The sequence below is a fragment of the Castor canadensis genome, chromosome 7, assembly GCF_047511655.1.
Source record: "Castor canadensis chromosome 7, mCasCan1.hap1v2, whole genome shotgun sequence".
NCBI classification, from domain to species: domain Eukaryota; kingdom Metazoa; phylum Chordata; class Mammalia; order Rodentia; family Castoridae; genus Castor; species Castor canadensis.
In genome coordinates, this window is record NC_133392.1 from 158,942,338 (window position 1) to 158,970,286 (window position 27,949).

The following is a 27,949-nucleotide window of genomic DNA, read 5'->3' on the forward strand; positions in this document are numbered from 1 at the left end:
CAGGGACGATGTTCTAGGAATGGGGAATGGTGACTTTGGGCTTTGTCATAGTCATATAACATTATGCTGGTGTGGGGAAGTGGTGAGCCTGGGAAGGGGCCTGGCATGATGTCCAGCAGCTCAGAGGATAAAGGTTTGGTTCATGGACAAGACCAGCAGCGTTAGAAAGACTGAGGAGTGACAGCAACCCCACCAAAGAGGCTGCATGGGCCAAAGCACAGAAGGTGGCTGCAGAGAGACCTAGGCCCATGGGCATTTTGACAGTGTGGCTGTGTTGGTCCACTGTGAAGAACACAAGTCTCCAGAACGTTCTTCCATGGTGGGGCAACTGTGAGGCATGGTGGGCACCGGCAAGTCCACAAAGTGGACAGGGTAGGTTGCAGATGTGACCTTGTCCTGATGAACGACCAAGTCAGCTCACACCCAGATCCCCTACGAGGGCGGGGCTAGATCCCATGGTCACCAGGATCCCTGAGGACAGCACTAACTGCTGCTCACAGCACAGATAAAACATGAGGGCTGCTAATGGTGCGTTCTAATAATTGGTCATTTTAACATCCTCAGGACATTGCCACCTGTGTCACCTAACCAAGTGTCTTCTAACTGCCCTCAGTAACGTGCGCTTTGCCCAGCCCAGCCCCATCCCGCCACTGCCATCCCTGTGGGTAGAGGCCCCACTAGTGTCCGCTCCCCTAATGCCTGCTCCCTTTTGCCATAGGCTGCGTCATCACCATCTCCGGACGCATGACCTTCACAAGCAATAAATCCATGGAGATCGAAGTCCTGGTGGATGCTGACCCTGTGGTTGACAACTCGCAGAAGCGTTACCGGGCTGCCAGTGCCTTCTTCACCTATGTGTCCCTGAGCCAGGAGGGCAAGCCAATGCCTGTGCCGCAGCTTGTGGTGAGTGCTTATCCTCGGGATAGTGACCTATCCCAGGGTCAGAGTGTGGCCCAGGCCTGGCCACTCCCCAAATCTGCAGCCTCAGGCTGTGGGCAGATTGGATGAAGGAGTGCCTTGTAAACTGCAGGGAGCCCTTTGGGCTCTACCCCCTGGGCTGTAAACAGGAACATGGCAGGTAGGTCAGATCAGACCCATGTAAGCTCCTCACCATTGCTTATGCCTGGGGGTGCAGGTGGCATGGGGCTGAGGCTTTCTGGCTTTCTCTATGCTGGGCCGCCAGGCTTGGCCCTGCCCTCGGTGTGCCTGTATAAAGTGGATATGGCTAGTGCCTGCCCACACACTCCCTCACAGGGGGTACTGCCCAGGGACCCCAGTTGGTCTCGCTCCAGGCACAGGCCCTGGTAGGTCACAAGGACTCAGGATCAGCACAGCCCAGAGAGGTTGCATAGCCCATGAAGGGTCTGTCCTAGCCAGCAACCAGAGCCCTGTATCCGTTAGGCCAGCCCTGATTCCTCTGTGAACCAGACTTTGTGCCTGTCCACTAGGAGGACAGGCAGCTTTTCTGGGACCAGGAGGAAACCTGAACCCTGGGTGGCAGTTAGTGCTTCTTGCCCCCTGCCCCTCCCCTGCAAGGTGAGGGAATAGGGAGCTGAGCACCTGAGCAGGGCAGAGCCCCAGGTGACACAAGACCCCTGCCACAGCACACACTGGATCCCTCCCAATGGCTAGGATGCACACAACATGTTACCAAAGAAATCTTGGGTGACCGGTTTCCTGGTTGAGACCGAGGTCCAGCAAGGCCACAGTGGTAATGAGTCCTGGTCACAGGGCCTGGGCTACCCTCATTGCCCTGTCCTGTACCCCTTGCCTGCTCAGTTTTTCCTGCTCTCTTTGCTGGGGTTGAGACCTGTCCTGGGGGGCTCTGGTGAGTCATGATAGTTATATGTCCTTTCTGGGACAGTGTGGCCTCTGCCAGATGCTGAGGTGGGGTGAGGGGTTCAGGATTGTTGATGATGAAACTGGATTTGAAGGATGAGGATTCAGCCAGACCGAAAGGAAAGAAAGCAAGAGGCAAGCCAGAGACTTCGTGGGTGGTGGGTGTCAACAGCATTGTCCAAGTGCCTGTGACCTCCCCTCAGTGACTCCAGGCCCACCTTGTGATCATTCTAATGGGGACAGATGTTCCATACTTGGGCCTTACAAGGTAGCTCTCCTGTCAGGGTGGGAAGATCTCTCAGCCCACTTGTCCCTCCATATGCTGTGTTCCACAGACCTGCCTTCCTGTGTGGCCACCCTATCATAGGAGCTCTGCCACCTGCTCTTGTCTCCCTTTGGTTATAAACCTGCCTCTTGGATAGGGGCTGTAGCTCAGTGGTCGAGCACTTGCCTACCATAAACAAGGCCCTGGATTCCAACCAGGAAAAGAATGCTCCTCTCAAGGCAGAGTCCCTCCACAGCAGTTCCTGGTGGGGGCCCAAAGGGCCTCCCTAGAGCCCACGTGGCCAGAGCTGCTCTTCTGCTAATGCCATTGATAAAAGTGATGCACCAAGCAGATAGCACAGAAACAGGAAGGAGCATGTCTGTCCCACTGTCCACCCATCAGCCCTCAGCCTCCTCTGACTTCAGCTTCTAGAACACACTCCTGCTTCTCCACCAACAACCCAGCCCTTGGTGCCCAGCCTGCTCTTTTTGCCCTACCTTGTAGACTCCCAGTCTCTCCTGACCCCTGATCTCTTGTGCACACTGGAATCTGGTGCTTCCATGGCACTTTGCAGCCCCTGGTTCTAACCCCCTGTGTTCTGGCTGCTGTTCTGTCCGCCTCTTTCAGGCTAACCGCTGGAACCTTTCTTCCCTCCAGCTGGACTCCACGCACTCTCCTGGGCCCTGGCAGCGTGACCAGATCCCAGGTGTTGTCTTTTTCTTACTGCCTTCCCCTCACTTTGGGTACCTCTGACCAGGTCCTTGGTGAAGCCTGTGCCCCTGTGTATGGGACTCTGTGGTGACCACAGGGACACTCTGGCCTCCCAGACCACCCCTCAACCCCCTAAGAAAAAGCTTCACCAGGTCCTGGTCCTTACTCTGCTCTCCTTGGGTGGTGAGGTCTACATCCTATGCCTTGGACTTGATTTTTGCCTGCTGTTAACTCCTGACTTGACTTGGCCAGTCCTACTCCTCTCTGCAGGTGTCTCAAACAGTGTGTCCCTAACTGAACTCATGATCTTCCCCCACCCAAAGAAAACCCAACTTCTGTTGTGCTTCTTGTATGTTAAGTCTGGAAACCTGGTTGGCTTCTCCCCCTGCTCTGCCCCACCTATACCTACCCTGCATGTTCCCTCCTAAACAGCCTTTGTGCCCCCACCTTGCCCCTCCTCGCCACTGGACCCTGCTGGGTTGTTTTCTTTTTCCTTGGCAGCACTGGGGTTTGAACTCAAGGCAGGCACTTTACCACTTGAGACATTGCACCAGCCCCTCTGGACCCTGCTTTGCTCAGCTGCTTCCTTCTATGTTCCTGCTGTCCTTGACAAGCTGTTATGTTTCTCAAACACCCAGGCTCATTCCTAACCTAGTACCTTTGTACTTACTGTCCCTCTGCCTGGATCCCCTTCCCTCAGGTCGAACAGAGTCAGCTCCAGCATTTCTCAACATTTCCTCACTAGACAGGTGCTCTGAGGACTCTAGATACAGCCTTGTCACCAGCTCATTAAGTCTGTACTTTGTATCTGTGCTGCCCTAGGGGTGTAAGGCACAGAAAAATCTTGAAGGATTCACAGGCTCTGCACACCTCTCCAGCCATGACTGACTCACTCCTCCACCCCCCACCACACACATACAGGCTGTGCCCAACTGCACAGGTTTAACCGTGGCTGCAGATCCCTGAAGACCTCACACCTCTTTTGGGCCCTGCCCCCACAGCTGCTACAAGTGCTGTGTGTGCTGCTGGGGCACCCAGATGGTGTGGGGGCATCCTGCCACCTGGGTTCTAATGAGGGCCTTAAAGCTTAGTATATGGTAGGCAGAATGGGTTAGGACCTGACCAGGTCCATAATTACCTGCTGCTGTTCAATGCTCCTTCATAAGGAAGTCCTCAACGAGGGACTGTGCAGGGGAAGGGACAGCCAAGACAGAAGGCAGGAGCTGGGTAGGGGCAGCTGGCTGGTACAGGGCAGGGCTGGGACTAGGGTCTAACTTTAGAACATCCAGGGCCCTTCTTGTATGCAGTCAATGTGGGTGGAGGTCTGCAAGACTCAGCCAAACAGCTATAAGACCAGGGGTCGCCCATATCCTGGAACAGTCTGCATCTTGACAAGGTTTTGGTGCAAATCAGGCAGGTGTCAAGCAAGGCCCTTGATGTCAGCCTTCTGGGGTTGTAAGGGGCACCCAGTAGGAGGCTGGTGCGCACTGTGGACATGGTCGATGCCTTTCCATTGAGCAGTGGGCCCGCCTTCCTTAGCCACTATGGTCAAGTGCATCCCCACAGCTCCATCTCTTGGGTTCCCAGCACTGTGGCTAGGTGGGGCTCTGAGAAGAGGGCCTTGTACCCCATGCCTCCCACCCCTGTGGAGTCCAACTGCAAGGAGACCAGTCTCACATGGAGAGTATTCTGTGGTCAAGGCCTTTGGGGCTGGGCCTGTGATCTTCATGGAGTCATCAGAGTGGCCTTGGGGCTCCCCTGTGTAGAAACCTGCATCCTGGTCAGAGTGTAGAGGAAAGCCAAGGAGGCGCAAGGGTATACATGGGCTGCAGAGGGTAGGGAAGGACACCTGCCTGAATGAAGAGAATGGTAACTTTGTTCCCCAAGTTTGTGGCCTGCATGCAACCGATGTCATGTGGCTCCAGGCTGTTACTTTTCATTAAAGATGACCTTTGATTCTTGAGGTGTCCTAGGATCCACTGATGTTAGTAAAAATAGTCTCAAGAGGTCAGGGCAGACTCCCCAAAAAGGGCCTCTCCACTCTAGCTGGGCCTCCAGGGTACACATTTGGGTACTGGCAACTCAAGCACAAGTCCTGGGCCTCAGTTCACACTTGTTTCACTGCTACATGCATGTACTCACTGTCCCTTCTGCTCCAGCCTGCATCCTTACCCCACCCCCAACAGCTCATCTTCAACCTCCCGTCTATTTTTAGTTCCCTTCCCCAGGGCCTGGCTTACATGGAAGGCAGCCTAGCCTCTCTGTTCCGTTCGGAGTTGCCACCTGATGAATACTTGATGGGGGAGGGCCTGAGCCCTATGCTTTCTAGGCTGATGGTTAAAACTGGCAAAATAATGCAAACCCCGCCGCTAACCTCCCACTGACCAGGGTTGGGAAAGTGGCCTGTGTGAGGGACAGCAGGGAAGCCACCTCCCATGATTCAGGGACTTGTGGCTCCCAGGCACTGGCAGCAGAACAGCCCAGTGCTCCAATGGGTGTTTTTTTCCCAGCCAGGACACAGTTAACATTTTCAGTCCTCAGCCTGAGGATGTCCCTGGCTGCTTGTGTGTGGGCAGCACTTACTCCAGGTTCTCACAGATAAGGGTATCACAGTCCCTGAGGGGCCCACAAAGATGCTTGGGTATCCTGGCCTGGGTCTGAGGATGCAGGGTCCTTGCACAGGACTATACAGAAGGCCAACCCTGAGACCGCTGGAACCCTGGCCCTGCCCAGTTCTGTCAGGCCCAGGAGAGGGCAGTTCAGTGTTGCTTCAGACCCCTGTGTACCTTCTCTGAACCACCCCCTATGGATGTGGTCCTGAGAGTGGCCTCCAGTGCCCCAAGAGGAGTGTCTGAGATACAGTCTCCAGCCAGAGCCTGATGACTCTCTCAGCCACCTGCTTTGCCATGCTGTACCACACTTTCTCAGTGCAGGGACCCTTGTGTCACCCCCAGATGTTCTCAGAACCACCTGTTCATTCATACGTCTCCTTTCTGAGGTGGCTATGCTAGGCAGATGTTTAACACTTTGGGCCTCCATGAATCTTCACAGAGGTCGAGCACATCTCAGCTCCCTGTATTATTTCCTTTCCAGTTGAGTCTTTGTCTCTCCTGGGCTCAGCACAGACACCCACAGCATTTGGTAGGCTCCAGAACACAATACCAGCCTCACTTCTGCCACTGTCCCATGCCTCCTTCTTCCACTTTGCCTCCCAGCCTCAGCAGACATACCTGTGCAGTGAGTGCAGAGGCGGTCACCCAATCCAACCAGTCAGCCAAGAGGACAGCTCAGCATGTGCTGAGCTTCTGGACCTGGGGCCTGTCTGTCCTGCCGCTCCTGCTTGAGAGGCAGGATGGGCCCAGCCTGAGGTTGGCTAAAGAGTGGTCTACTGGCCTTCTAGAAGTTGTCTATGATGTGATTAAAGCCATGGTTCGTGAGTGCTGGTGTGGGGTGCTCCTTGGCTGTGGCTGCTCCTGCTGTTGGAGCCTTGGTTGTTGATTCAAGCCATCACAGCCTGGGCTGCCACTCCCTGAGGTCCCTTTGCCAAGGTATCAGTGATAATCTGACTACAAGGCCCTCATGCCTTGCACTGAGGAGGAGACAAGGGTGAGGTTTCATTACGGTCAGCTCCATGCCCTCTAGAAATAGGCCCCATGGGCTCATTCCCTTTGAGGAAGCAGCAACACCACCTCAGGTAACTGGGATGACGGGCATGCAACACACCCAGCTTTCATTGCTTGAAACGGTTCTCACTAACTTTTTGTCCTGGCTGGCGTCAAACCACAATCCTCTTAATTGACACCTCTCAAGTAGCTGTGATTACAGAAGTGAAACACTGCACTGGGCCCCCAGACACACTTCTGAGCCCTGTGAGCAAAGGTGCAGGGATAAGATTGGCCCTGGGATTCTACAGTGGAGGAAAGGATACAGAAGGCCCCCCTGCCCATGGTGTGTGCACGCACATGTGCATACAACATGGGGTCAGTAAAGCATGCCACCACTGACCCCATGTTGGGTCAGTGGGTATTGAAACCTGGGTGTGCTGGACACGCTCAGTCAGCCTGTGTCACCATTGAAGGCCCTGCTGAGCCCTGTGGGGGGATCTGAGTCTTCTAGAGTTAGCTGGGGACAGATAGATGGTGCCAGAGTTCATTGAGTGAAACCACAGTTTTGAATCTTAACATGAAGGCCACACCTGTGTAGAATTAAGGCTTCCTTATTTTGATCAGTTTTTCAACAAATGAGCCATTCTGTGTCCCAGGCCTAGGGCCAACCTCTAGTAGGCCAGTAAGAACTGCAGATCAGGGCATGGATCGGGGAGAGGAGAGGACATAACCAAGGCCTAGCCAGTAGTGAATGCTCAGCAGATGGCAATTAAGATCTTTATGGTTGATGCCAGATGAAGACAGCTGTGTCCCTACCCCCAACACAGGGATTGTTAGCAGGGCATGCTGGAACTGACTCCTCTTTTCCCTTTGCTGAACCTGATGCCCTGCCTCTGCCAGTGGCCTTCTTTGGCCTTTACCTGGGGAATTTCTCAGCCACACACAGAATCAGTTGTTAGGGTCTGAGCCAGTGCCACCAGGTGGAGGAGCACCTGTCAAGTCTGACCTGTGACTCCACAGCCATCTCATTGAGACTCCACTGCTTCTCACTGGGTAGGCCCAAGGGAAGAGTTAACTAAGCCAGGTGTGCAAACAGGGATAGGTGCACCCTGCCACTATGGTATCCAGCCCAGACCTACCAAGGTCTGGTCCTCAGGTAGAGCTAGGTCCTAGGGAGATGGTGAGTCCTGTGGATCCTGTGCCAAGCTCCATTGCCTGGCCCACAGCTTCTCCACTCATAGTGCCCCTCAGCAGGCCATGCTAAATGTTCCCAGTAATCAGAAGACATTTTAATTGCTGCTTTCAAGATTGTCCCAAGGCCCCTCTTGTCTCCCATCAGAGCTTGGAAGAAGGTGAGTCACATGGCTTTTTCTTTTTTTTCAGTTTGGACTCCATCTCTCTTTTTTTTAAGTTGGTGGTATGAGGTTTGAATTCAGAGCCTCACACTTCCTAGGCAGGATTTCTACCATTTGAGCCACACCTTCAGCCCTGGTTTCTTAATTAAGAAGGTTTGTGTCCCTCTGGCTCATGGGAAGTCATTCTGTCACCACTGGAAGCCTTCATCATATCAGACACTCACTAATTAGAAAAAGGACAAGCTATTGATTTTACCAAGGGTGGAACTTAATCACTTATCTTCTGTGCCACATTCCAAATGTGTGTTCTCAAAGCATAGAAAATGGAAAACATTTGGTTTGCAGCGTGAGGCTCTGAAAGCCACAGGCTTCCCTCTGGTGGAAGGAAGCCCAGAAGACGGCACTTGGCAGGACATGCAGAGGCGGGAGGGAAAGACACAGATTGAGGCCTAGAGACTCCAGGCTGGGGAGGGGTGGGCACTCAGTGCCAAGACAAACCCACTGAGCATTGAGGAGGCAGTGTACCTTTGACCTGCTGCTGTGGGACCCTGCCTCCAGGCCCATGTCACTGTGAGTAGCCCTGCTGCCCCCAAGGCCCTGCTGCCTCAAGATGACTCCTGGGACCATCTGGCTCTCCTCCCATGCCAGTGCCTCAGGTGAGCAGTGGGGTGCATCCTTGGAGCAGCCATAGCTCCAGGAGTGCATTTGGTCTCTGAGGTCATTTGTGAAGACAAGAGTGCCCTGCAGAAACGCATGCTCGCATGCACAATGTAGAAGGCTACATGCACAGGACACTGCAGGAAGCACTTTCAGTCACCTCCTTGAGTCCCTGTTTCATGGTGAGAGAACCTGGCTCTAGGAAGGTGAGCAGTGCACTTGAGGCCTCCCAGCCAGATCTGTGTGACCCAGTCATGCCCCTCGCCAGCCTCCCCCATCCCTTCCACCATTGACGCCCTTGATTCGCAGTCACCGTGCCCCAAGCTGGGGCAGTCCCCCTTACCTCATTGGTTTCTCTCTGGCATATTTACAGGGAACCCCCAAGGCCACCAGCCTCAGGCTTTTCCTGTGGAACACCTTCTTCCTTCCCACCACCCCACCCTCCATGAGAGGCAGCAGCAGCTAGCCCTTTGTGTTTATTTACTTTGCCTGTGGAGGGGGTCAGGCTTCCAGGAGATGGCAGCTGTGTTGTGGGTGGGAGCCATGTATGGAGAATCATCTGTCTCTGCCAGCTCCACACCCAGCAGAGAATGGTGGCCCCTTTTGTCACTTCGGTAGGAAAGCTCTTTACCAGAGCTCATGGCCTTGGGAGGCAGAATGCCTTTCAGCTCCTGGGCCAGGGACCCATGTGAAGTAGACACAGCCCTGCCTCCCTCTGCTCTGTTTGCCCCTGGGTGGCCAGTAAGGGACATTAGCTGCTTCTTCCCTCGCTGGACACCTTCCCACACCCAGGGAACCAAAGGATAAGGGCTGTCGTCATCTTGGCATGGTAGTGCTCACAAGGCATCTCCATGTAGTGAGGCTAACAAGGCAGAATATGGCTTGAAGGCCTGCCTGGTCTGTTTCAGAGCCTGATACATACAGCACATGCTGCTCTCCCCAGAGATGGGAGAAGAGCAATGAGGCTGTCAGCCAGCTCCTTCCTCCCAGGCTCTTGGAGTCTTGGCGACGCTCTCCTGACCGACCTCTCTGCTCATCCATCATCAGGAGACATTCATTTTGGCTGAGGGCAGATTGTGGTGATGAGTTTGCTGCTAATATTAAGCACTAGAGATGCCTCAGAGCACCCTTGAGGTACAGTGCTGGGTACTGGCTTTACCCTCTGCCCCATGTTGACCGCTAGAATTTGCTACACTTTGGCCTGTGTCCTCCTTGGATCCCACTGTGACTGACCTAACAACAGGTGACCCGAGCCTTTGACTTCATGTTGTGGAACTCTTAGTGGCCTGTTGGCTACTAAGGCTGTAGAAGCTTCCACCATGCAGAATTATGTGACGGCATCCTCAGGTCTGACGAAGGACAAGCTCCACTAGGCTGCATTGGCACAGCTTCATATAAAGGTCATGGGCACGTGGAGGTGAGCAAGATCTGACTGAATGTACAAGACACCAAGCTTCCCTGGGCTTTGTGCCCAGGCACTTCACCCAACTCCCTTGCCTTGTATTACCCCCTGGTTTAGATGCCAGTGCTCCCACATGAATGTTCCTGCTCGCTCTGCCCCTTGGCCCCACACTTTATTGACCCAAAGGAGAGTACCTTGTGCTTAGGGAAGAAGTTACAGGGTGACACCTAGAGCCTGGCTTCCCCATGCTGTGCATCTCATTCCTGCTGTCTTGGGGAATTTTGGAGACCTGGCATTCAAAGTGCCAAGGTAAATCTGGCCACACATGTCCCACTCAACTGCTCACTGGGACCACATATATTGGCATCCAGGCCAGGCATGTCCCTGCACATGGCTTGGTGCCTCTCCACGAGAGCTCAGCATTTCTCTGAAGGTGTGTGGCTCAGAGTTGGGAGCAGAGGACCTGGGACAGGAATGTGCTCAGCCCAGGGCTCCAGGTAGACTGGCACCAGTGTACAGGATGTCTTCACCCAGGTGGCTGTCTACTCCCTAGCCTTATTTCCTTTATGGTGTCCAGGGAGCAGGGGGTCCAGGTGGGCTTCAGACCTGCTCTCCATTTGCCATGGAGCCTCTGGAGGTTTGCTGTCTTCTGTTCTTCCTGCTGGTGAGCCCTACCTTTTCTAAAAGCTCCTTGGCATAGAATGACCTGGAAGGCAGCTGCAGTGCTGGGTGTAAATGGAGGCTCCTTTGTTGCTGTTATGCAACCTTTCTGTGCTTCAATTCCTTGTCTCTGAAAGGGACAATCGATAACTATGATGCTTTTTTGCAGGGTGGTTATGAAGACCTTGCAGTGCTTGGATGGGTTCCTGGTATGCGTGGGGACTTGATCAAGGCAGGTTACCCAGAGACCTTCCCCTTATCACCTCGTCCCTACTCCAAGTTTACCGCTACATTATCCTCTGTCCTTGTGGGGGTAAGGGATGGTTAGGATCTTGTCTGGAAACCAGGGAAAGTACAGTGGTGCTTTGCGTATCTGCTGCTTGTGGCTAGCCTGGGCATGAGCTCATTAAGAGAGAGATAGGTTGCTGCTGTCACCACCTGTGAGGGCTGTGCTGGATCCTCATGGGTCCTGGGTTCCCAGTGCATACCTTCAGACTCTGTCAGAATATTTCAGATATTGTCCTGAGTGTGCTCTTAGCACATCTGGGGAGGAAGACATGCCATGTGTTAACAGCCAGTCCTGAAGTGTGGCCTGCGTACCCACAGAGCACTGGACATCTGCCCCTGGGGGTGTTTGAGGTCATTTGTACCTGGGGGGGAGTATGAGCTGGTTTTCTAGATTTGCAGCTGCTCCATGGGTTGACTCTTTCTAACTATAGAGAAGTTCAAATATATGCACAAAAGAAGGATTCCTATGCACTTACCAGCCTGGGACCAGTCTGGACTTCCACCACCCTGTCTACCTCCTCCGCCTAGCTTGTTTTGAAGCAGTTCCATACATATCATGGCCTCAAGAGTTTCAACATGTGCCTGAAAGATGAGGGCTGTGTGTTCTCAGTGAGGCCTCCAGGGAGTGGCCCTGGACAGGCCCTTACCTTGCAGAGACCCAGCCCTAGGCCCATCTTCCTCCTATGGCCCTGGCCATAGGTCCCCTCAGTCCTGCCTTTTGCAGGCCAGACTCACACACACTTGCTTTTGAAGATGTCCTCATTGCCAAGTCTCTTGCCTTCTTTCTTCTTCCCAGAGGGCAAATGCTACCCAGGTAAAGGGATGGCCCCCAGCAGAAAGAGGCCAGGCTTTTAGACTGGAAGGAACCTGCGTACGTGGTCCATCCCACTCCCTTTCACCCAACTCTTCCCAACCTCATGCAGTCCTCTGCTTCCACAGCTGCCCCCATGGTAGCAAAACTCAGCACTCAACCCTACCAGGCCTTTACACCCCTTTTCCTGGTTCTGTACATACTCCACAGTACTCGTTCTGTCCCAGAGGAAAAGGTAGGAAGGACCCCAGGCTGTGAACCTCTGCAGTATGGACAGGAGTTTCAGGTTTTACTCCTCTACACCAAGCAAACTCCATGAGGGCAGAGAGGCCCTGCTACACCAGCCTGGTGCCTTGACCTGGCATTTTTGACCACTTCAGAAATGGATGGGGAGGGACAGGCCCAGCAATATCACATTGCTTGGGAACTTGTTAGAAATGAGTCTCAGCCCAGTCTAGACCCCTGTGAGCCGGCGTCTGCATCCACAAGATCCCAGTGGTTCACAAGCATCTGGATGCGTGAGGGGTCCTGCCCTAGCTCATCAGCCAAGCCTTGTAGCCCCAAGGAAACACAGGTCCTACCCCTTAGAGCTGGTTTTTGGGCTGGAGGTATGGTTCAAGGGGCAGAGCAACTGCCCAGCAAGTGCGAGCCTTGAGTATCACCAAAAAAAAGGGAAAGAACTGTTTCCAAAGCTGAGAAAACTTTTCACTTTCCTTGACTATTTCAAGTCAAATTGTATAGCCTCAAGTTTTTTTTTAAGTCCGCCAGAGATGAAAGCAGAACAGCAGGGGCTTCTCAATGAAGTGACTTGGAAAAGTCACTGTTTTCATGTGTGCGCCAAAGGCTCTTCAAACAGGACCTAGAACCCCAGTGGGAGCACGGTCCTGTGTCTTTAAATACCCTTGCATCCTACTGACTCTGAGCTGGCAGGCCTTGACAGTTTACACCTGGTGACATTTAGCGAGCAGTTTTGGAGAAGGCTGGAGGGAGGAAATATTTAGTGTGACTTGACATTACATCCCCTGGCTGCTGGTTCTCTTTTGCCAATATACCGTTTGTCTGTAAAACACGTAGGCCTAAAAATAGTTGCTGGGCTTGGTGTCGTTGTGGGTGAAGGACAACTGCCCCATTTCTGTGGCTTTCACACACCCTCAAAATGTCGCAAGGAAACGACCCAGAGGAATCAGCACAGCGCATTAAACCTTTGCAGCAGGACACCTGGGGCCTCGGGTGACACTTAATGCTGCCGCTGTGCATCTTCCTAGGGATTCTTGGCCAGGCCAGGCCACTCCTGAAGTGAACAGGCCCACCATCATCCCCACAGGCCAGCAGTCACACTCCAGTGACCATCCGAAGCAATACCCCACCTTTGGCCAAATTCTACTGGACAGTTGGCTGTGTTGCTGAGTGTGTGGGTCCAGCTTCTTAAGTTGCTTAGAGGAAGGAGGCAACATTAAGAGAGCCTTGGGTTCAAGGTGACACTTAACACCTGCCTGTTCCAGGCAGGATGACAGTCATTGTTCTCATGCAGAGGAGCAGCTTTCTCAAGCTCACAGGCAGCATAGCATCCCTACCGTTCTCTTTGGGGTAAAGAGTGTTGGCATCTTCTGTTCCCTGGGGACAGAGCAAAGGCAGGGTCTCAGACAGGGCCCCTCTTTCTTTCTCCACTGGCACTCATTATAGCATCAGCCTGCCTTCCCACATTTCATTGTCCAGTGCATTTTCAACTGAAGTTCATTACCAAAGGGACACTGGGCTTGGAATTCTGCCTACTGTAAAGGTGGTGGGGGGTATCCATAGGGTCCAGCAGACAGGCATGTCCATGCCTGGCATACAGAAGCCCCAGGAATGTGAAGTGGGGTCTTTAGCACCTTCCTGAGACAGTGCAGACACAGGTCGGGGCAGATGCCTCTGTGAGGGACAGGGTCCCAGGGCCAGATCACTGGCCTGCCTCATGGGTTCTGCAGTGCCCTCTCCAATGTGCCTTTTTCTTTCTTTGGTCCACAGCCCGAAACCGAGGATGAGAAGAAACGCTTTGAGGAAGGCAAAGGGCGGTACCTGCAGATGAAGGCGAAGCGACAGGGCCACATGGAACCTCAGCCCTAGACACCCTCCTCCTGCCACTGGGGCCTGCGCAACTGTGGTGATGGTCCCATGTCCCCGTCACTTAGTTACCCCTTGGCCAAAACCCCTATTCCCATTGAGAGCGGTGTTGTGTAAAGTATCTGTGTAGCAGTGTTAACCTACATCCTGTCCCAAAAACTTGTGCACCAAAGCTTTATTTATATCCTTCCAGTAAAAGTGCTACCCAGTATTGTCCCAAACACCAGGGGGTGTTCTATGGACACCCTAGGGAAACTTCCGAGCTCACTGTAAGGTATGGAAAGAATCCAGCACCACTAATAAAGCTGCTGTTTGGCTGGACCTGCCAAGCCTTGGTGGTCGTTTGTCTGGGGGCCTGCTCCCACTGGGCACTGGGGGTAGGGGCTGGGGCTGCTGTGTACAGTCTTAGCCTTCTATTCCTGAAACTCACTGTTTCCCTCCTGGACCTGGCCAGGGGGGACTCTGGCCATGCTGCCTAGTGGGAGCCCAGGACCCCACTTCCCTGTTGTCTGGCTTATGCAGGATGCTAGCTCTGAACCTAACAGAGGAGCCTTGCCCCTCTCCGCACTTGAAGACCCAGGTTGGTGATCCGTAGAGAACAGCCATGCGCCCACCATGCTCCCATGGGGAAAGTGCCTGGCCTAGTCCCTCATGCAAACTGCCCAGGTGCCCCTGCATCTGCTGAAGGAGTCTCCCAGCTGGTGCCCAGGATCCCTGTACTGACATGCAGACTCCCAGCCACTTGGGTGGGGGGCACTGGGATGGCTTGGGAAGCAAGGGTGGGTCTGAGGCAGTGTGTGTCAGTGGGGTCAGCATGAGGTTATCACTGCAAATGTGCCTGTGGTGTGCGGCTGTGTGCATGCTCACCTGTTTTACTGTGCATATGTGTATGGTGTGAAGATGTGTGCACACACATCTGTTGCTGTGTCTAGCAGTGTGTATGTACAGATGTAGTGTGAAGAGTGCACACATCTGTGTTGCTATATCTTACAGCGTGTTCATGTGTGTGGTGTGCACGTGCATCTGTTGTATGAAGTGTGTGCGCCATGTGAAGCTGCACACGTGCTTGAGTGTTCCTTTATCAGGTGTGAGAGCATCTGTGTGGGTCAGGGTTTGGTGTGTGCATCTGCTTCAGCTGCCTGAAGGGAAGATAAACCACCACAGCCTCTGCAGGGGCCAGGGCCGCACCCTATATCCAGGCACACCCAGAGGCCATGTCCCTAAAGCCCAAACAGATGTCCCACCACCCAGAGGACACTGGCTCAGTAACTGCAGCCTTGCACAAGGTTCCCTCCAGCCCTTGGAGATCTGCTCCAGATGTGCAGAAAAACCCGCCAAGAGTTTTGGAATCTGTCTCAGGCCCCAGTCCCAGCAGACGGGGCTGTTTCCTGCCTAGGAGCAGGGGGAAGGAACGAGCTCTGCTGTGAAGCCCCAGCAACCCCACCCTACACTTGGCAGTCTGTAAAACTGGCCTCAGGCAGCCTAGGCCCCTGAACTCCACCCTGACCCATGCCAGAGCACTGAGGAGGCCACTCTTGTGAGCCAACAGAAAACTCTGTCCCAGATAGCCCAAACAAGTCAGTCCTTCATAAAACGGTAGGCCTTGGCATCAACTCCCTAGTTCAGTCCTGCCTTGACTACTCATCCATGTGGCTTTGGGCAAGCCAGATACCTAAAACCCACTGTCCAGGTGTATGAAGCACCAGGCCACAATACAGCTTGGAATAAGCCAGTCCCCCAGGGCAGTCATCAGAGGCCCATCTGCAGCCTACCCCAGAGCCAGCTAAGGTGGGGCAGACCCACTAACATAGGCAGCATTGAGCAAGATGTCTGGTGGAGAGACTGGTGCCACAGGTCTAGGGCAGGCTGTCCTTTGTACACAGGGCAGCAGAAGACAGTTTAGAAGTACCAACTTGGGGCTGTGGTTGTAGCTCAGTGGTGGAGGGCACTTAGCATGCTTGAGACCCTGGGTTCAATGATTCAATGCCTAGCACACACAAAAAAAAACCCACTTGATTACAGCCACCCTGACAATCTGTTTATTACCTGGGACCCTTGGGTGGGGAGGTGACCAGTTCACAGAGAGCTCACTGGGGACACTGAAGGCCCTGGACATCCAGAGGGCAGAGGAGTGGAGGATCATGACCTGGGCTCATTCCCAGCTCTGAATGTGTTGTGAAGCCTTTCTCTACAAAGACCTTTGCTTCTGCTTCACAGGACTGACCCTAAAGCCCACCCTGGGCCTCCAAAAGCTGCTCACTCTGGGACCTGGCTTGTGGGGACCATTCATGAGATGCAGAAGCCAGACACTCAGGAGCTGGGCAACTTCACCAGGCCCAGGCATGTGCCAGGCAACTGTTTGGGCCGAAGTCAGTTTGGGTCCCATCTTCACTAGGTGTCCACCTTCCTACAGGCACAGGGGTACCCATCCAGGGGAAGCTTCCTTACTGCCCAGGAAGGACAGTACAATGCCAGGCAGCCCTGAGAGGCCCCAGAGGCCTTGTGCTATTGTTAGACCAGCCTCAACTGTATGGGAGGTGTCCAGAGGTCTCCATCAAGACACAGGATAGCTTCCCTGTGGATGGGACTAGCTGAAGCTGTCAGTCTATGCCTGACAGCCTGTGCCCCGCTGGAGGCCACGCCCCCTCCAGAGGGAGGGATGGAGGGGAGAAAGCTCTGGGGCCAGAGTTTCAAAGAGGTCGTTTCTGAGATAGAGGAGGACAGCCACCAGCAGCCCAGGAACCCATGCACTACTCCCAAGGCCCAGGGATAAGTTGGGATCCTCAGCTGGCCAAACCTTGCTTCTTGCTGCTCCAGCTCCTGACCTGGCAACTCCCAATTCCTAGAAACCGCCAGTCCTCACCTTAGCCGTGGCTTCTTCCGGGAAAGGCCTCCCTGACCCCACTTGTCCAGCCCGGTGTTCTCACTGTTCAATCTTGTCCCTGCGCCCTCTGGCAAACGAGCCACAAACGCTTCCCCGTCCCCAGTCTTCCCAGGCGCCTTGGAGGCGGCATCGGGAGTGTGGACTAACCCAGGACTTGAGCGATGGGGGCGGAGGCGTCGCTAACCCCAAGAGGCATCAACCACGCTGGGGGAGTAAGAGGTGCGAAAAGGGGTCGATCGCGGACGGACACACTGACTAGCAGCCGGCCGCGCCCCCGAGCCGGCGGGGCGGGACGGGGCGGGCCGAGGGGCGGTGCGGAGGCCCGGGTGGAGGCATGCGCCCTGGCCCGCCCCCCACCCCCGGCCGCCCGAGCGCCGCCAGCCGAGCAGCGGGAGGCGAGCGCGGCCGCGGCGGAGGCGGCGCCGAGAGGAGGGGCGGCGGGGCCGAGCGGAGCGGAGCGCCGCGCAGCGCTCTGGCCATCGGTAGCCGCCGCCAGAATGCCCTGGCCCGCGGGGCGCTCCGCCGCCAGCCACCCCCGCGGTCCCCGGCCGCCCGCGCTCGGCCCGAGGGCGCGGGAACCGCAGCTGGAGCCCGAGGCGAGAGCAGCGAGCCGGAGCCCCGGGCGCCCGAATGCAGGGTGAGCGCCGCCGCCCTGGCCCGGGGGCGGCCGGGCGGGAAAACCCCGGCGGGAGGGCTAGGCGGGGAGGGGACTGTGGACGCTCCGTCCGTTGCAGGGTCCATCCAAGAGGCTTAGGGCTGAACCCCTCCCCCCCGCCGCCCAACTTGGGGACCTTCGGGGTAACTTCCCGGGAGCCAGCCCCTCCCTCGGTTCTCCCGCTCCCAGGCCTTACAGCGCCACCCCCAGGGGCTCGCAGGGAACAGGGTGGCCACTTTGGGGGTCCTTGACCCGCCCTTTCCCAGCTCAATCCTAAGGGTGCGGAAGGGAGGGAGAGGGCGCAGTCCTGCCAGCATCCGGCTCCCTCGGCCATCGCTCTTGGACGCGCCCTCGGGGTTGGGCACCCCATTAGGAGTAGGGAGGGGTGATCCCAGCTCCGGGGGACCGAGACCGCAGGAGTGGGGGGGGCCGAGGGAGGACACGGCGCGCTCCGCCCTGCCCTGAGCGGCGGCGGGGCCGGGTCCTGCGGGACCCTTTGGCGCACCAGGAGCGGAGGCCAGCGTGGGGGCGGAAGCCCAGAGCGCAGGCCCGCGGGAGCCTGGCGGGCGCTGACCGAGCCCGGGGAATCCTTTCAAGTTCTGGGTTCTCTGTGTTGCGCAATAGAGCCGCGGAGCCGCGCGGCCTCATTGGCTCGGGGCCGTGACGTCACGACACGGCCCCGCCCGCAGACACTGCGGAGTGCGACTTCAGGGGCTGGGTGGGTCCCGGGATCGTGGCACCTACAGTCTGCCCTGTACTGGGGAGGGCGTGCGTTGGTTTCTTGGTAGGGAGATGGGGAGCCTCTCCTGGAAATGCTTGGGATGCCTTGGGTACCCTGTCGGAGGAACTGGCTAGTGGGGGCAGCGACACACTGGTGGGACCCAGCCAGGGGTCTGTGAAGGATTAACAGTGGGTGTGTGATCTCTGAATCTGTGGTCATTCATGCCGTCCCCTCAGCCAGCCCTTGTCACTCTGCACTTAAGAGACATAGTATCCACTACCCCAGGACACTCATAATTCCAGACCTCAGCATCCAGGAGTGCTGGGTCCCAGCCCAGCCCTGACACTTTTTCCTCTCTGTTGCCCTGGCTAAGATCTTGCTGCTGTGTTTCCAGGCAGCAGGAAGGAGGCTCAGAGATAGGAGGTTCAGAGAGACCTTGCCTCTCAAAGTGCCTTGTTACCAACATTTTACGACTTGAGAGGCCAAGACTTTGGTGTCAGGCAATCCTGGCTCAGGCATATGGGCAAATGGTTTTACCTCTCTTTGCCTCTACTGAGCCTTTTTTTTTGGTGGGACGGGGTTTGAACTCAGGACCTTGCACTTGCCCTTGGCTACCACTTGAGCCACGACGTCCCCAACCTCTGGATCACCTTTAAAATCTTACACAAGATTGCTAGGGACACTAGCTCACAGAACTGTGCCTGTCTGCAGGCAGGTGCTCCCTCCCTCCCTCCCTTACAGACCACATTTCCCTGCCCACAGACCTAGAGCCTTTCCCTGCAGCAAGGCTTCCTTAGGCTAGATAAGGGGAAGAACTGGCACTTCAAGTGTGCTGGCAACAGCCTGGGATGCTTTCCTTACCGTCCTGCAGCAACAGGCAACAAATGGGCAGGGTGGGCTGGACCATGCCAGGGTCACAGGTGTCAGACAAGTCTGCTTGGGTATCTGAAGGCCTCCCAATCTGACAGCTAAGGCAGGCAGGCAGCCCAATGAAGACCAGTCCAATGAAGAAATAGAAGGCCACCCTCCAGGTGGCTGTTGAGTCTGGTTTCCTGTTTGATAATGTAGAGGTTACTGGTGTCGGTGACCTCTGGCCTACCACAGTCTCCCACACTCCCTGCTGTGAACCCGTGTAGGCTGCCAGGCACACCAAAGGCCAGATTCAGCCCTGTGGCTCCTCACCCCTGAAGCCATGCTTTCTCAAGTCCTGACCCTACTAAATATCCATCTGCAGGTCTGAGCCTCAGCCATACATTAAAGTTCAGTGTCTTGGTCCTTGGGAAGCAGTGTGTGCTTCCTGGGTGTCTGACTCTCCTGTAAGCACTTTCCCCGGCATAGTCCATTAACCACCCTCAACACTTTTTCAAGGTAGGCACTGTCCTTTCTGGTTTACACATGAGAAAACCAAGGCCCAGAGCCATCCAGTAACAAGCCGGGAGCTGGGCTTGGAGTCCTGCAGCCTAAATTGAATGCACACAGGGGTGCCTGATAGAGTTGGACAGGACCACCTTACCTCCCATGCTGGGTCTGGGTGGAGAAGGGGAGACTGCTTTGCAAGAAGTGACCCCCCAAGAAATCCTTGGGAAGGAAATTCCCTGACCCCTAAAACCCCCACCCAGGAGGCTAGAAAAGGACACTGGTTTCTACACTAGAGCCCTCCCCTGGGTCTGGGCAGGTCTGGGGCAGAGACACAACAGTGAATGAGACACATTCCTGAGGGTCCCTGAATGTGCTGGGGGAGCAGGCCACAGATAGATGTGAAGAACTACAGACAAGCCAGGGCCAGTGGCTCTCCCCTGTAATCCTAGCTACTTGGGAGGCTGATCCAGAGGATTGAAGTTCGAGGCCAGCCCAGGCAAATAGTTCACAAGACCCCCATCTCCAAAATAACCATAGCAAAGCGGACTCAAGGTGTGGCTCAAGTAGTAGAGCGCCTGCTCTGCAAGTGTGAAGCCCTGAGTCCAAATCCCAATCCCACACAGCGGGAACAAAAGTGTGGCTCACACCTGTAATCGTAGTTACTCAGGAGGCAGAGATCAGGAGGATCATGATTCGAAGGCAGCCTGGGCAAATAGTTCATGAGACCCTATCTCAAAAATACCCAACCAAAAAAGGACTGGTGGAGTGGCTCAAGTGGTAAAGTGCTACCTAGCAAATGTGAGACCCTGAGTTCAAATCCCAGTATTGTTTAAAAAAAAAACTACAGACAAGAGCAGCAGAGGGGCCTGCCAGCTGGCCAGGACACCATTGCTTTCCCTGCCTGAGAGCCAAGGGGCTTGGCTAAGGCCACAGTGGCCTCCCCACCCCAAGCTGGAGATGCTGTCTCTAGGGGAATCCTGTGGCCCTGGCTAGTGGCAGGAGCCCATGAGTGTGAGAGGCCTGAATAAAGTAGCAAGTGAGATTAAAAGGCTGTCAGGTGAGGAGGGCCAAGTGTCAACAGAGTACACTGTAGACCACCCTGTGCCACCTACTCTAGGATACAGGCCGGGTGGCTGGGCAGTCCTGCACAGACAGTGGGGAGATGAAGACTGCCCAGCTGGGAAGGGAGAGGGAAGGCTTGTCCTTCAGCCTGCTGGCAGGATGGGGCACTGCCCATCACGTACCTCCTGGCCACCATCTTATGTCCCTGGCTTAGGTCCAAAGGCAGCTGGCAGTTCTGCAGAGTCAAGGTCTGGGCTGTCTCCAGGCCATGCTCCCCAAGCCATCCAGGACATACTGCTGACTACCACACCCACTGTGTGTGAGATGTGGGCCCAGGGCTGTTTACCCCAGCCTCCCTGTGGAAGAAGCATGACAGTCCCCGTGACAGAGGACGCAGCGCCAGGGACCTTGCCAAGCCACACAGCCAGTGTGCTGGAGTCTTACCCCCCACACCTGTGGCTGTGCCAGGGTCTTCATGGGAACTTGGCTGGGGAAGGCCAGCTGGAGTCTTGACTAGACGAGCAGACTGACACTCCAGGGTGTGAGAGTGGTGACCAGCTCACCCCTAGCTCACAGGTCATTTGGAGGAGCAGGAGAGGGAAAAGAAAGCTTTGAGAGGCTTAATTCTCCCAGGCACGGCTTCATTTGGCCAAGTGAAAAGGGTGGATTAAGTTCAAAGTCCCTAAGACATCCAAGAAAAAGCCTGGCATGGGTATGGGAAAATTTTGGAGGACACGATATGAAAAGGATTGTTCTGGGACAGGGCTAGAACACATGGGGCAAGAGTGCCTGGCCTGAGGACGCAGGTGACCTGGAAGAAAGCCCAGACTCACTGGGTGCTGGTGGCTCACGTCTGTAATCCTAGCTACTCAGGAGGCAGAGATCAGGAGGATCACGGTTTGAAGCCAGCCCAGGCAAATAGTTCCTGAGACCCGATCTCAAAAAAACCCATCATGAAAAAGTGTTAGTGGAGTAGCTCAAGAGGTAAGAGGCCCTGAAGTCAAACCCCAGTGCTACAAAAGAAAGAAAAAGAAAAAGCCCAGACTCCAAACTTTGATCAGGAATGGGTGGAAGTGAGGGGCACCCCTGTGTACTGCCTCCTGGGCAGGTAGCCCCAGGGCACAGAGAGATGTGAATAGCAGCCTGATATAAGCCAGGATCAGACAGGTAGTAGCACATATGGGGGACCCCCCCCAACCTGGGGGACCCCAAGGGCTAATGCTATAGTCAGAAGAGAAGTCACTGAATGCTCATTGCCCCACAGCTGCTCGTGGTCCCTGATGTCCTTGATCCGCTACAGGTGAGGGCTACTGCTCTGTAACAAGGCCTGGCTCAGAGGAGGATGCACCATGAGTGATGAGCGGCGGCTGCCTGGCAGTGCGGTGGGCTGGCTGGCATGTGGAGGCCTCTCCCTGCTGGCCAATGCCTGGGGCATCCTCAGCGTTGGTGCCAAGCAGAAGAAATGGAAGCCACTGGAGTTCTTGCTGTGCACACTCGCCGCCACCCACATGCTCAACGTGGCGGTGCCCATCGCCACCTACGCTGTGGTGCAGCTGCGGCGGCAGCGCCCTGACTATGAGTGGAACGAGGGTCTCTGCAAGGTCTTCGTGTCCACCTTCTACACCCTCACCCTGGCCACCTGCTTCTCGGTCACCTCCCTCTCCTACCACCGCATGTGGATGGTCCGCTGGCCTGTCAACTACCGGTGAGCAAGCACAAGAGAGTCCAGTGTCCTAAGGAAGGAGCGGTGCGTGCATGACACAAAGACATGCCTGGTGTACCTGTGTGCACGCGAGAGCCCTAGTGTAATCGTGCTGAGGTGGGCAGGGAGGTGGGGGGGTGACTAGGCTGTTGGGGACGTGCACCTAGGTATACAAGTGACCAGTTCAGAAAGGCCTGGCGACAGTGTACATGTTCATCTCCTATGCCAGGAACAAGGTCTCACCGTGATTGTGCCATGACTATGATGTGGGGAGGGGGGTGGGAAGCAGGAACCTCTCAGTGACACTGGGTTCCTTTGTCCTGCCCTGCCCCACGCCAGGCTGAGCAACGCCAAGAAGCAGGCAGTGCATACCGTCATGGGCATCTGGATGGTGTCCTTCATCCTGTCAGCCCTGCCTGCTGTTGGCTGGCACGACACGAGTGAACGATTCTATACCCATGGCTGCCGCTTCATCGTGGCGGAGATTGGCCTGGGCTTCGGCGTCTGCTTCTTGCTGCTGGTGGGTGGCAGTGTGGCCATGGGCGTGGTCTGCACAGCCATCACCCTCTTCCAGACGCTGGCTGTGCAGGGCGGGCGGCGTGCTGACCGCCGTGCCTTCACCGTGCCCACCATTGTGGTAGAGGACGCACAGGGCAAGCGCCGTTCCTCCATCGACGGCTCGGAGCCTGCCAAAACCTCGCTGCAGATCACAGGCCTGGTGGCTGCCATCGTGGTCATCTATGACTGTCTCATGGGCTTCCCTGTGCTGGTGGGTGTGGGTGTTGGGAAGGGGCCCTGGGAGACGTGGACAGGGGTGGGCGTTAGGTGGTTGAACCCTTAAGCCCGATGTTTTGAGATGCAGGTTATCACCCCCTTTTACAGATTTGGAAAGTGAAGTCCAGAGAGATAAATGAACTGCTGAAAGCCAGGGCAATCATATGTGGGACTTGAGCCCACATCAGACGATCGGGTCTTCCTGCCCCACTTCAGAGAAACTTGCTCCCCTCACCTGAGGCCCCTTTAATACAGAGGCAACACGCCCAATGACCCTCCAGTGGGCCCAGGTCCTGGGATATGACGGGTAGGTAATGGGGACCTGAGTGAGGACAGAGCAAGGCCAGGACAGGCCTTGAATGTTTTCTGGGAAGTTGCATTTGATTCTAAGGTTTGGGAAAGGTCAGGGTGACAGCTAATCTGAGGAAGGCCTCACACAAGGGTCAAAGGTCCATTGGGACTGCCAGGGGTCTTTTCTGGGAACTGGCTGGCCCAAGAATGAGGTATGCACTTAGTAGCCAACCTCAGGGCTCCAGCTGCAAGAGGTCTGGAGCAGGACAGGGAGAGGAGCTGAGTCCAGGCTTCATCCATGCCACAGGGAGGGCCTCATCCCAAGAGGCCCTGTAGAACACAGCTCCAGAGAGACGGCTGGGGTGGCAGCATCAGAGTCAGGGGGCCTGTTTGAAAGGTAGCCCCTGCTATCCCACTGCTCCACTCCCAGCAGACCTGCTACCCTCCACTATAGGGTTCTCAGGCATCACCAGTCCCTGTGCTGATGGGAGGGAAGAAACTGTGAAATTGCTCTGGAAACCACAAAGCACTGTGGGATCAGAGTGGAGCCTGGGAGGGGTAAGGGGCTCACCCCAGCTTCTCTTCAGAGCAGGGAAGGGGATGTCATTTATGGAGCTTACCGCATGTCTATGGCCTTTTGTGTCAGTATCACCCTCTGTAGATAACATGAGGTGTTCTTAGCCTGTTTCATAGATGGAAAAACAGTCCCAGAGTGTAATGGTTCTCTCCAGGTCACACAGCTCACAAATGGTAGGCAGAACCAACATGGTGTCTCACTTCCACTCAGTCATGGGAATTGTTAAACACTCTCCAGGTGGGTGAGGGCACAATAAGGCCTCTCCTGGGACTGGAGAATTGAGTGAACCCTTGGAAGTGACCCATAGGCACCTGGCTGGACACTCTGCTCTTAAAATCTCCTCTGAGGTCTAAGCCCTACACCCCTGGAGTAGGGGCAGGGCTGAGGAGACCCCTAGTCACAGGTCAGCTGAAACCTGGTTCTCCAAGTCTGTCCCTCTCCTCCAAAGCAGGAAGCTGCCCACTTCTCTCCATGGGCAAACATGGGAGTGATGTGGGAAAGAAGATGTCCAGAGCTGCCCAGTATACTGTGAAGGGCTGTACACACACACAGCCCTTCACAGTATACTGGGCTGGGCAGCACTCCGTGTGCAGGAACTCCCACCTCCACTCTGATGCTCTCCTCCGAGAATCTAGAGGTCTTCCTGGGACGACCTGCTCCTCTGGCCAATGGGTCAGAGAACTGCTGTACAGCTGGGGCAACTGAGGCCAGGAAGGGCAGTGAGGGAGGGGACCTGCTGGTCAGGCCGGGCCCTGTGAAACCACCCACAGGTGGTGAGCTTCAGGAGCCTGCGGGCTGATGCCTCTGCGCCCTGGATGGCTCTCTGTGTGCTGTGGTGCTCCGTGACCCAGGCGCTGCTGCTGCCTGTGTTCCTCTGGGCGTGTGACCGCTACCGGGCTGACCTCAAGGCTGTCTGGGAGAAGTGCATGGCCCTCGTGGCCAACGATGAGGACGCAGAGGATGGTGAGGATGACCTGAGAGTGCCCGTGGGAGGGAGGCACCTAGATGAGGTCACTGGGGTCAGTGGGAAAACAGCTATCTGGAGATGCCCCATTCACCACCGCCAGACACTTCCTTTATCACCCCAAGCCAGTGTCCTACAAGGTATTCTATCTCTAGTGAGGAATGTAGCTGAGGATGTCACCTCCCAGACTGCCTGACAGCCGTCAGACTCCCAGACAGCTAAAGGGTGGCATAACAGAGACTTCAACCCAGGACCTCAACCTTGCCCTTTGTTGGCTAACCAGGTTTCTGCCTTGCATGTCTATGGGGAGCCCCTAGGACTCCCAGATGCCCCCACTTTCCATGGTCCTATGCCTCTGTCCCACTCTGCAGAGACCAGCCTGGAGGGTGACATCCCCCCCGACCTGGTGTTGGAACGCTCCCTCGACTACAGCTGTGGAGGTGACTTTGTAGGCCTGGACAAGATGGCCAAGTATGAACTCACCGCCCTAGAGGGAGGCCTGCCCCGGCTCTACCCCCTGCAGCCCCTGCAGGAAGACAAGATGCAGTACCTGCAGGTAGGCGCCAGGCAGGGCAGGAGGGGCCCCTTGTGTGGGTGGTGGGCCGTTCTGACACCCCCTTTCCTCTGAACTCCCTCTGATTTGGCGTGAAATCACAGAGCCTGTGTATCCACAGAGGGAGGCACCCCAGCCTCCATCTTTGCTGGTGTCTGTTGTTTTCTCCCCAACCAACCCAAGCTTCAGATGACACAGGTCCAGAGAGACTGTCACTTGCCCCAAAACTCACCACTCCAAACCAGGCTGCCCTGCAGGGTGCAAAGAGGGCAGCTCCTGGTTAAAGCCCGGCGGGTCCTCACAGGTCCCGCCCACGCGGCGCTTCTCCCACGACGACACGGACATGTGGGCTGTCGCCCCGCTGCCCCCCTTCCTTCCACGCTGGGGCTCTGGTGAGGACCTGGCAGCCTTGGCCCACCTGGTGCTGCCGGGCAAGCCGGACCAGCGCCGTGGCAGCCTGCTGGCCTTTGCTGAGGACGCGCCCCCATTCCGCCCGCGCCGCCGCTCGGCCGAGAGTCTGCTGTCGCTGCGGCCCCCGGGCCTGGACGGCGGCCCGCGCCGCGCCCACGACTCGCCGCCCGGCAGCCCGCGCCGCCGCCCTGGGCCTGGCGCCCGCTCCGCCTCGGCCTCGCTGTTGCCCGACGCCTTCGCCCTGACCGCCTTCGAGCGCGAGCCGCAGGCCCTGCGCCGCCTGCCGGCCCCCTCGCGGCCCTTCCCGGCCGCCCCCGACGGCGCGGAGCCCGGCGACGCCCCGCCGCCCCCTGGCAGCAGCGGCGCACGGCGGAGCCCCGGGCCGCGCCGAGCCGCGCGTGCGCACGCCGGGCCCCTGCAGAGCGGCCTGAGCGCGTCGTGGGGCGAAGCCGGCGGCCTGCACGCGGTGGGCGGCGGCGGGAGCACCAGCAGCTTCCTGAGCTCGCCCTCCGAGTCCTCGGGCTACGTCACGCTGCACTCGGACTCGCTGGGCTCGGCGACCTAGGGTCCGCCAGCGCCTCCCCATGGACGCCAGGCAGGTGGGGCCACAGCACCAAAGAAGCCACTGTGTCCCGCGCCCAGATCTGCACCACCCCTCCTAGGGGTGAGGGAGCAGAGGCCTCAGCGCCTCTGGCTTCTGGCTCCTCGCTGCCGGTGTTCCCTAGAGAGCCACTGGCCGTCCTGGAAGACTGCACTGGCATGAACCCACTGCTGGGCACGGCCTCTCCTGGGCAGGCAGAGGGAGGATAGACTTGGATAGGGGATGACATTTGCACTTTGACTGTGCCTTTCCTGGCCCTCTGCAACTGGCCTAGGAGTGCAGGGAACCCTGGGACGGGGCCACCAGTAGAACAAAGTCCCAGCCTTAGAGAAACTGGAACCAGAAGCCACTGGACTGCACACTGCGTTCTACTCTGTGCTGCAACCGCAGGTTCTTTTTAAGCCCAGGGGTCTTCAGAGCCGGGTCAAGCTCTCTGCATCGGTCTCCCTGTCTGTGACTTGTTCTGCCTCCTTTCCCTATCTGTCATGAGCAGGTGACCATGGTATCTCTCAGGGCTGTTTGAAGAAGTCTGCCACTGAGTGGACCAGATCTGAGAGGTCATCTAGGGCCCTCTTGAGGGTCCTTTGTGAGGGTCAGTCTTCAGCGTGTGGTCCCCAGGCCTTAGGCCTTCCACTTTCAGTGCCCCTTTCCCCCTTGGGGACTCACTCCACCCCAGCTAAGCACAACACTTTTGCACCATCACTATTGGCACCAAGGCCACCCTGACTCCTATTAGTGTCCTCGTACTCATTTCTCCACCATCTTTTCCTGTCCCCCACCACATCAGCCACTCTGACTCCCACTGTGAAAGTTGTGGGTACACAGTGCAGAGAGGACTAAACCAAAGGGAGGCAGTGGGCTTCCTTATCCCAGTGCCCATCTCCAGTCCCTCACTTATGCAGGGGTGGCCCTTGGCAAAGGATGGGACAGGGCTGTCTTTGCTGTCCTTCCTGGGCAGACTCTAGCTGGCCTGGGTTCTGCCACAGGCCTGAACCTTCCCAGGCAAAGGAAAGGCCCCAGGAATAGCCCTGCCATCCTAAAGCAGCCCCTCAATATGGCCCTGAAGCCAGTTTCAAAGACAGCACAAACCTAGCCTGTCTCTCTGCCCCTCAGGTGACCAGGTCCATCTCCTCCTCCCAGATGGGGTTCCAGCTCCAGAAGAGGCTGCTGGGGGTGGGGACAGGTGAATGCCAAACGATGGGCTTCAGAAGCCCCTGTAGTCCCTGGCTGTGGTGTAAGTGGGAAATGAGCTGGCCACAAGGGAGCAAGTCAGGGGACTGCAGTTAGTCCAGCCCTAGCCTTAGAAGGGGTTGCCATGGCCAATGCTACTGTGCCTTCAAGGACCGGCGTGTCATCCGGGGACAGAGCCCACCAGCTAGCCACTTGGCCCACTTGTCACCTTGGGTTTGCACTCTCTGTATTTCATATCCAATGGCAATACTTGCAGCGGGGACAAGGTTCCCCTGAATCTACCGGGAGGATCCCAAGCAGAGGACCCTGGGGCCTGGGGCTCACTTGCACACCGTTCAGCTCCCAGGCCTGGCTGTGTTTATGAAGAGCTTGACCCTGAACTTTGTGGGGAGGGAGCTCTGTCTACATACCGCCACTCAGCCCAGAGCCAAGGATCTGTTTGTAGTTTTTGGAAAACAGCGTTTCTCTTCTGTACAGGACCCAATACAATTTCCTTATGATTTGCATC

The 27,949-nt window shown here is 56.2% G+C and overlaps 2 protein-coding genes across 3 annotated transcripts in view; both read left to right on the forward strand.

Annotated features, from left to right (window-relative positions):
• Acot7 (acyl-CoA thioesterase 7) overlaps positions 1 to 14,017 on the forward strand; it is a 97,421-nt gene extending 83,404 nt beyond the window's left edge. Inside the window, 3 exon segments of the mRNA XM_020166687.2 lie at positions 719 to 903; positions 13,601 to 13,666; positions 13,668 to 14,017. Coding sequence (XP_020022276.2) covers positions 719 to 903; positions 13,601 to 13,666; positions 13,668 to 13,826 — 410 coding nt within the window. The 3' untranslated portion in view covers positions 13,827 to 14,017.
• A 3,048-nt stretch (positions 14,018 to 17,065) lies between these two features.
• On the forward strand, positions 17,066 to 27,947 carry Gpr153 (G protein-coupled receptor 153). Of its 2 annotated transcripts, none has more exons than XM_020166672.2 (6): positions 17,066 to 17,217; positions 21,642 to 22,082; positions 22,419 to 22,848; positions 24,492 to 24,684; positions 25,057 to 25,241; positions 25,543 to 27,947. In XM_020166672.2, the coding sequence occupies exons 2-6, from the start codon at positions 21,727 to 21,729 to the stop codon at positions 26,212 to 26,214; spliced, it is 1,836 nt and encodes a 611-aa protein (XP_020022261.1). In that variant the 5' UTR covers positions 17,066 to 17,217; positions 21,642 to 21,726; the 3' UTR covers positions 26,215 to 27,947. The 2 variants fall into 2 exon arrangements, with proteins under 2 accessions (XP_020022261.1, XP_020022260.1); XM_020166671.2 differs by having other exon boundaries at positions 17,068 to 17,217; positions 21,678 to 22,082.
• Positions 27,948 to 27,949: the final 2 nt, after the last annotated feature.